Source organism: Oreochromis aureus, linkage group 5, assembly GCF_013358895.1.
Source record: "Oreochromis aureus strain Israel breed Guangdong linkage group 5, ZZ_aureus, whole genome shotgun sequence".
NCBI lineage: Eukaryota > Metazoa > Chordata > Actinopteri > Cichliformes > Cichlidae > Oreochromis > Oreochromis aureus.
In genome coordinates this window covers 21940441-21950198 of record NC_052946.1, presented here as the reverse complement: position 1 = coordinate 21950198, position 9758 = coordinate 21940441, and the positions used below count along the sequence as shown (strand labels likewise).

At 38.7% G+C, this 9758-nt stretch overlaps 1 protein-coding gene across 1 annotated transcript; it reads right to left on the bottom strand.

Annotated features, from left to right (window-relative positions):
• Window positions 1–1457: 1457 nt before the first annotated feature.
• LOC116313668 (aminoacylase-1A) lies at window positions 1458–9758 on the bottom strand. Its single transcript, XM_031731435.2, has 15 exons — window positions 9604–9758; window positions 9133–9278; window positions 8232–8296; window positions 8023–8127; window positions 7835–7929; window positions 7560–7636; window positions 6618–6707; window positions 4974–5030; window positions 4792–4865; window positions 4627–4676; window positions 4042–4186; window positions 3867–3935; window positions 3703–3782; window positions 2163–2223; window positions 1458–2028 (listed from the first exon to the last, which is right to left on the bottom strand). The coding sequence occupies exons 2-15, from the start codon at window positions 9257–9259 to the stop codon at window positions 1864–1866; spliced, it is 1260 nt and encodes a 419-aa protein (XP_031587295.1). The 5' UTR covers window positions 9260–9278; window positions 9604–9758; the 3' UTR covers window positions 1458–1863.

The window sequence follows — 9758 nt, the reverse complement described above, 5'->3', positions numbered from 1 at the left end:
ACTGAAACAGCGAAGTTGTCATTGACAAACTGTTTAACAGCACCTATGTTTCCCCACAGCCCGGCATTCAAAAGCTCGGCAGCTAACCCAACAGGATGGCTGCACCTTTTTCCCCCCCTCTGGGAGGAAGGATCTGGGTTCAGCTTTTATTCGGCTCCCTGATGGCCCCATGTGCTAATACTGCTGTCACGTCCTGGGGAGAGAGAGAAGACTAATTACTGACTGCACTCGCTTCCTGCCAGTCCCCCTCTGAGAGCCATACACTGTTAATTAGACGACAATGCCAACGAGAGCTGCACTGTGGATGAGGCCGACCTTTACCTCATGTAAATAGCATTAAAAATCAAAATAAATGTTTAATTCCTCGTTTCCATTATTCCATCTGTATTTCATAACATCCTTCTTTACAGAGTTTTTCCATTTTTAACCATCCAAGTGAAGTGAATAAAACAAATAACTTTCTATTTAAGGGACATGCTAAATAAAAACAGTTTTAATCCAGCTGGCTGAGCAGAGACTTTAACTGTAGGCCAGTTTTACACTTTTCTGTCTTACAGATTTTAAAATTATGCATTCTGATTTAGTGATTCCCTCTGGCCAACATATCTTTTATCATTCTAATCGATATTAGATATCTGTCCGATATTTTAAATATGATTTTTAGCCTGGGACTCTGCAGCCACGGTAGACTCTCTGTGAAACTGCACTCAGGCTCTGGAATAAAAGCTAATTGCAGCATACTGACATGCTCACAATGAGATCACCGTAAGCACAAACACAGTAATGCCACCATTTTACTTTAGGTTGTTAGAACGCTAATGTTTGTTAGTAAGCACTACACCTAAAGTATAAATGATGCTGATGGAATATTTTGGGTGGGTGAGGATAATATTGGGTGAATAAATATCTGGACCAAAGAAAAATCAAAGCACCATCAAATTTCCTGTAGCCATTTATATTTTACCTTTATCACAACTGCCACCTATCTGTGGTCCACTATCACCAAATTTAGGAGGATGAATCCAGTGAGACATTTTGGTATTTTATAGTGTTGTGCTCCTTTAGGAGGCAAACCCATGTTGTGCATTTTGTGAAATACGAGCTCCAACTCCATCTCACTGTTAACGGGTGATTTTAAAAAAAGCAGCCTTTAGGAACATAATGGTGAAATTAAGTGGGGTGAAAAGCTGGAGTCTTTTGTTTGGGGTCCACTTTGTGATTATCTTGAGGCTACAAATGGATTCAGTGTTTTATTGATGTGATTATTTTAAGTGTTATTGCTGGACCTTTAACCAGATGTTTGGAGGTTAAATACCTCCCCCAAAGGCAATCAGAAGTGTTCTTTCATAAAACAACAGCAATTCTGCCTCTAATTAATAGGTCTAATTAAACAGAGTGCTAACGTGGCATCAGGCACGTCTCTCCTGTTTGTGTAGCAGAAAACAGGACAGTGACAGTAGTGAAGAAATACATTTATTCAGTTTGACTTTTGGTTAATTAAAATTCTCTGTCATCTAAAATTTTAGATTTGGTTTAATTAGAAACTGGCAATCAAAAGCCTCTTCAGCTTTCACTTGAGTTCTTTAAATGAACTGATTTACACAACAGGCATTAATCCTTCAAAAAACCTGCGCACACCCAGGTACACTCAATCACAATGCTAACATAAAAGATGCTAAGACTTGCTGCTGTGCTGAGTAAAGGAAAGCTTAATGTGACTTCATCCTGAGAATCAAAAAAATAAACAGTACCAAAGGCTCAGTGCTCCGTTTAATGATATACTCTTTGGTAATCTCTGATAATTCCTCAAGTTAAATAGTCAGATCATCTGGTAAATATGTTTTAGAAAGGATTAAATGATGTCTAAGCCTCATCGGGAAGGGCAGCAACGCTGGCAAGAGCCGGGATGATCCTCTCGTACACGCTGATGCCTTTCAGGAAGACTTGCTCGTTCAGATACTCGTTGTGATCATGCAGCAGGATCGGCGTCCGGTTCATTGGAGAAAAGCCAATAGCAGGGATGCCCACCTAGATCATTAAACAAACATTATTTAAAACACAAGAACTGATTTCTCAGAGTAACGTCAATGAAAAAAACCCTCAAATGACTCTCAGAAGAAAATTTCCTCCATTTACAAACTTAAGTCAGTTCTTAAACTCACCGCACGGATAAAACGGCTATCTGTGGCAGCAGGAAAGATCTCCTTCTTCAAAGTCATATTCCTAGAGTGGAGATGATCATATGAGACTTGGCTGTTGATTACACAGTATGCTCATGTTTTTAGCTGAAACTATATGGATAAGATGTTTTTAAACGTGTGCAAAAAGCAGTACTGCCTATATTGGAAATGCTTGCAAATCATAAGTAAAAACTCATATATATGTAAATCTCCCTGAATAACATATTGAATGAAAAAGAAAATTCTAGTGTCTCACAGCTCCACAAGTGTCTGTGACAAACCTTTCCAAGCACAAGAAGCAAATTGTGAGAGTTGTGTGAACATTTGCAGCTAATGTGTGAAGACTCATAGAGCGGATATTTAAAAAAAAGAAAAAGGAAAAAGAAGGTTATGTAAGCAGATTACAAGGATATAAAATTCAGTTTTGCCATGAACTAATACAACAGACCATTTTTATTTTAAATCTTAAATTATTAATTGTTCAACAGTGAGATGAACAAGTAAGTAAAGTAAAAAACACTGATCATGTGGTTACAATGAAGATTCAAGAGTCAAGACTCTTTATTGTCATTATGCAAGCATAACAAAATTAAAGCAATACTCCCTCACATGGAGAAAATAAGACTTAACATAAATATACTGAGACAATAAAAATACAAAATGCAATACTTTAACAGCCCACAATAAATGTTGGACCCCTGTGGAGATAAAAATCACTCAAACACTACTGCAGCCCTTAGCCCACCATAGTATAAGCACTGCATGTCAGCAGCCGTCGCTTTTTTGTACTGGTTTTCATCTTTGCTTTGTGCAGTCAGCTTTGTATTCTACTAAGAGAAAGATCTTACAGATGTGTGCCGTCATTTGTGTTGGTGTTGTAGCCTCAAGTTTATATTGTTAAATAGTGATTATGATAGGTGTGTTCCAGCTACTGTACAGGGTCCCATAACAGTAATGTCAAGAGAAGTATACAGAATTAAGTAACGTGCTGCATTACATTTAAGAAAAGTGTTCTATGTAATATGTGTAACAATGACTTTTTTGAGTAACGACTCCGACACTGATCACAACAAAGAGGGAAATACCTCAACAAACATGCACAAGCATTTAACCCACAGCATGCAATTAATTTGCATGAATTCTTTATTGCTGCTTAGCAATGGTGGTGACTCTCAAAACGGAGCCAATGAGAACTCAATGACAACTGATAAGGAATCGAATCATTAAGTGATATCGACAATGGAATTGGAATCTACACAGGATTGTCCATGCGTGAGAGTCTAGTGGTATTTTGGACCTTATTTCAATTGTGTAGTAGATGTTTTAACAGGAAATAATAAACAGCATATGACATTCCTTTTACGTTATGTAATCTCTTGTAGTAATTTGATGGCATCTTAATGTATCAGATGCAAATCAGAGTAAAATTGTGGCTAAATGACAGACTGTCGTCACTTTCACAGACTAGTGAAGACAGCAGCGTTATGTATTCCAGGACTGAAAAAGGATTTAGTCCACTCACATTTCTTTGCAGGAAGCACTGAAGGCATTCCACCATGGATCGCTCTCATCTGTGGATGTGATATTCTGGTTCATGTGTTTCTACAACAGATACCAGCTGATTTAGACCATTTGACCAACAGAACAACCAACAGCAGTCTTAGAGTTGAGCGCAAGCACACTGACCTGAGCAAAATCATAGGTGACATCTTCTCCTGCTTCCTTACACCACTGCTTGATCTGTCTCTCGAACTCCTGGTACAGTGGTAATTTAAAGGTCAGTGTGGAGTTACTATGACACTTGCAGCCATGTGCATAACTGTATGAAGGAGTTACACAAACACATAAACCACTTACGCACCTGTAGATTTACTGTAGGTGGTATTCTTAGGTCAAAGCTGACGTCCATTTCAGCCGGGATGACATTGTAGGCCACGCCCCCTTTGACCATAGTCATATTTACTGTGGTGACGTCACCGAGTGTAAAACACTCACTGGTATTTAGCCTGAGGAGAGAGAAGGTAATAATGAAAAAGAGACCAAAATGCAACTTTGAATCAAACACAGCTGCATTTTATAATAGTCATAATTTTTTAGGCATCACTAAGTGTAAATATTTATCTAACGTCCTGAATACTGTGTGGAAAAAAAAACCAGAAAAACGTTTTTAAATAAATAAATATAGGCTACTCACATTTATGACATGTAAACATAAGTTAGAAATTTTTAATGTCTACACAGTTCATTAAAGCATCCTGCTATGGGACAAATTAGCTGCAAATAGACCTACAAGCAAATTAAACCATCGTCTGCACAATTGAAATTGATTTACACACTTTTGTGAGCAGGTTTTGGGATAACCTATCACCTCAAACTAACTCCAAAGAGATCTATTATAGAGGAAATCTAGGACCTGCTTACACTACCAAAGTGTAAAGTTTCCCACCTGTGTTTTTCCTTCTCTCTGAAGTCCAGGAAGGAGTTCATGACATGGCGCTATAAGAAAGTGAAAAGATAAGTGTTGTTACTGACACTTTCCTTTAGTCCTTGTAACAAAAGGTTTTCTGTTTTGGACAGCTTTATTAACCAGTAACATTGCACAGGTAAGTACCAGCTTCTCAGCTGCTGTATTCTCCACAAACCGAGAGCCATGACCTGGACTGCCTGGGCAATGGACAGTAATCCCTGAAAGCAGAGGTAATCCTGCTTGATTCAAGACACGTTTTATCATCTAACCAGTAATTCAAAACTAATTTAAGTTGAAATTTCAATTTCTGTGTATTTTGTACTTACACCAGGGGTTCCTTTCCCCATAAAACACAGTGAACGCATCAGTGGGATTGGCCAAACCTGCAGAACATGCAGAAAAGACTCAAATACACTTCGATCCATCCATTTTCCTCCACTCATCCAATTCAGGAACATGGATGGGAACTGAAGCCCATCCCAGCTTTCATAGCGCAAGAGGCAGGGTACACCTCCAGAGACAGACAATCATGCACTCTCATATTGACACTTGCAAGTCACTAGTCAACTTAGTATCACAATGAATCTAACGCCATGCACAAGAACATGGAAACTTCAGTTCAAGATGTACTGACTCCCATTTCTGAGCAGACATAACCAAACACTGGAATTCCTTGATGTACAATGATTTGAAAAATGTTTTTTGCTGTTTGGATGTCAAACTTAAACCCAGTGAAGACATTTATGAAGGCATATGAGGCAAAAGTCTAACATTTTCACTAATTTTAGTCGAAAAATATTTCAGTAAGTATTCTTATCTTTCCTGAAACTTAAAACCTTCTAGATTAACATGAAAAAAAAAAGATTCAAAACTATTACAAATTTTTTACTTGAAGATATCAAACTGTTTCTATGTTTTGGAATTACTGTGGTTTTCTAACAAAGGGAATTGACAATCATTTGAAGCACATTTGTGAGCCAGCATCACTGGCTCGCCACTTTTCTATCTTGCAAGTCAAGATAGCCAGAAGCATGTATGGCCACACAGAGTGGGGGATTTTTCTTCATAGTCAAGAGGTTTGCTGTAAAATAGCAAGTTGTTTATTTACAGTTCATGCATCAGAAACTTTTCAATACCCTGCATTTTCAGACATAGCTTTGAGAGCTACCAGCAGACAGTGAAGGTAAAATAGCAGTCGCTGTTAATCAGCTTGCTGTTGCATTCTCTCTTACTGTGTTTACGTCTGATCAAACCAAACACTGGCTCTGTTATAAACTCAGCCATGCAGGCAGGTTTGTTTTTATCTTTGGCATGAATAATGTAAAAAAAAAAGCAATTTACATATATAACCTGAAATTTTCAGACCTGCATTTACTCTTTTTTTTAAAGGTCTTAGTGAAAAAGTCAAGAAGTTCAGAACTTTTTGAACTGGTGTTACTGACACCAATTAAAAAGTAAAATCACACAACAACACAATGACGTTACAATGCCAACTTAATGGTCTCACCCATCCTAAGAGAGAGAAAAACAGGAAGCCCAGTTAGTGCTGATCACATATAAACACTTCCAAACCTCCCAGAGTAACACTTCTCCTTTCTCCAGAAAGTGTTTAAGGTTGAGGCTGAATCAGTTCAGGAACATAAGGGAAGGTCTGAACACAGAGTATAACATAAAAGAATATGAACAGAAAATTACTAATATATGTGAAAAAAAAAAAGTAAATAACAAATTTGACTTATAATTTATACATTTGAATTATAATCTTCCCCATTAAAAAAACTTAATAAAAATACTGTAGTGGGTTTCAGGATTAAACCACTCTTCTACATGACATCAAAGATAAAATAAAATGTTTGAAAAAGAAAGAAAACAAGAGAAAGGCTAGTAAAGACTGCCAACAACATAATACATACATACAACAATAATACAAATGCTGCTTTATCTTTAACTGTATCTCTTTATTTTTTTACCTTCATCAAGGGCAAAGCCGATGTTTAACTTGTGAAACTCTGGCTGCTTCACAAATGTCTCCATCCCCTTGTAGCCTCCAACTTCCTCATCTAAAAAAATAAGTAAATAAATAAGTGACTACAACCTAACAAGACTCAGAGAACAAACTTCATCCTTATTACTTGGATTCAATGATTATGGCTGATTAGACATCTGCTCGGAACGAAGCTGGGAGGAGCAATGCTGGCAACAATGTAAACTCACTAACTCCCAGGAGCCAGTGCCTCCGCTCCACGCTGGCACAGTGCAGAAATGTTGCTGAAAGGGGTGCTGTTTCAGTTTAATTTATTCAGACTTGAATCAAAGCCTTTGTGTGGAAAGCAGACAATAAATACTGTACAAACAGATTCAGCAAACAAAGCATACTTTGACGTACATATTTAACATGTCTACACTGGATAAATGTGAATAGACAAAGTCCTGCTGTCAAGGTTTACATCTCCACAACCTAGGAGATAACGTTTAACACACTTTGTGTTTTCCTACCCATCTACATTGGTAACAGACCCCCTAATAAGAGTCTACTTAGTATGCATTTCCTGTTTTTATGATATCTTGAGGTGTCTCTGGCAGAGTGACAGGTCAGAGTTAATCTTAGATGTGTTTGGCTGACCAAAGGTAAAGCTCATCTCCTTTGTGTTTAATGAGTACAAGACTACAGTTTGTGATCAGTCTTTATCACTGTTAAAGAATTACTGAAGCTGCATCATAAGCAGTTAACAACAACAGGAGAATGAGGATGGTATCAGTCACACACTGTATGTGTTTTTACTGTCCTAGCATGACTAATTAAGGACTAATCAGTCACAGTAAGTAAAAATACCCATGAGCCTGTATTAACAATATGTAAAGACATTACAAACAATTTAAAAACAGAATGGAGAGGCATATTAAAATCTTACCAGGAACAAACATTAGATGGAGAGTGCGTGTCGGTTTCCATCCCCTCGCCTTCAGCCTCCTGACTGCCTGGATGTACCTACACAGAACAAAAGTGAACGCAGCAGATATATGACAGGAACAAGGACGAGAGTGTGAACTGACAGTATGCAGGCTGAGTGAGCGGGTGTTAAATCGGGTGTTTCTCATAGAAACATAAATACAAGAGAGCATCACAACAACACTAGAGCACAAATCCTGTTTAATAAAGCAAGTTATCAAGGCAGGTTATACCCACTGTATAGTTACACATTTCATGTCCTGTGATCCACGGGCATAAATGTTGCCCTCTGCATCTTTGAAAGCACTGAAAGCATCGTACTTCCAATGTTCCTGGAGAAAAGATTGATATCAAATCTGTTTTTTTCAGGTCTGTTACAGGTGATAACAGGATTGTAACGCCATACAGTGAGACCGATGTCATACCTGATAAACAGGTACAACATCTGTGTGGGAATTCAGCAAGATGGACTTCAAGGTGGGATTCGTTCCCTCCCATGTCATGATGGATATGACTCTACCTGGAAAAACCTAAAAGGAGAAGGGACAGGAAAAGGATCTTTTTATTATTAATGTTATGTCCACTGTATCATGCAAACAACTGCTCTCTGAACGTAGCCATCAGTGTCACACACCTCGATCTTCTTCAAGGGTAGCTCAAGCTCCTCCGCTATTCTGTCAAGGAACCTAAGAGCAGCATCTATGAAAGAATAAACACACAGCAAGACATCACACTGAAGCATTAATAATTGAGTGAAAATTCTCAGTCACAGCTCCTGCTGCTGGACTTTGACAAGCCTTCTCCTGTCATCATTGCATTTTCAGCCACTTTTAGATGTGCATGTGAAAAGCAGTCTAGCTAGCCACTCACGCTCTCACTTTTTCTATGCTTATTAACTCTGTCAGAGCAACTGGAACACAAACCCTGTTTAACATGGTTGCTGTCGTCTACAAACACATGAACTATATTTCCAACAAGGATCTAACTGCCTGGGACGCATTTCACAACCGTAAACAGGGTCATAGTGTCTCCAAATAGTTGTTTGTAAAATGATCCATCCCCAGGGTCACATGTTTTTGCCCCATGGTTGTTGTTTTTATTTTTTCTACTCCTGAGACTCAGCACAAGGTGGAACCACTGAACTGAAAACTTTACATAACAGCCCAGCGTCCTTTTTAAGAACATCTGTTACATGCATAACTGTGAGCATTTAATGTTTAACTGACAAAGATAAGAAGTGAACTTTGATTATTTTTTCTCTTTGAAGAAAGACAATGATGCCACTGATACAAGAAAATCCATGTTACCGTTTCTCAAAGCACAAATACTGTTTACAATACATTTATTATTATACTATATAAAGATACAGCATTTCTCGATCATAATCTTAAAGGAAAACCACAGAGAAACAACACATGAAAAAGATAAGCAGCGGTTTGGGGTCTCTTATAGACAAATGCATCCCAAAATTCAATTGCGCCATATCGCTAAAGGTCGCGAACTGAGCTCAGTGTGTTGTAATAAAAGTCTCTCACCATAGTCGGGCTCTGGGTGCACAGTTCTGAGCCGGAGGTAATCTCTAAACAGAGACACGGAGGGGTCTTCACCCTCAGGAGAGCTCTGTCCACCTCCAACACCTGGACCGTCTTTGTCAGGCAGCATGGTTCGATTTATCCTCTGCCTGAGGACATAAGAGGCAACACACGGCATGTCACAGTGATAACACGCCAGATTCACATGGCAAATATCCCAGTGCTGTCCTTTATCTGGCATAGACATGACGCTAAATCCGTTTATCACTGTCTCCCTTTTACCGCTGCCATGACCTTACCTGCTTAAAACACCTCTGCTCGGGTCCTGATAAAAGCTAGCTAGCCTCAAGCGAGTTAACTTATTCCCCTGTCTTTTGGCACAGGCTCCAGCAGCGGAGATTACAGGACGGCGAATAGCGCAGTTTTATTTACTTCACCTTATTTTAATACTTATTATTACTTGTTATTACTCACCCTGTCCAGCCACGCAAGCTCCTACGACCCAGGTAACCAGGTGTGTGACTGTGTGCGGCGTGTGTTGTGTGTCAGCTGACATGCTGCTGGCTTCCTGCTCTTCAAAATAAAAGTCTAAAAGCTGTGGTAACAACAATGAATTTGCATTTTCTGTC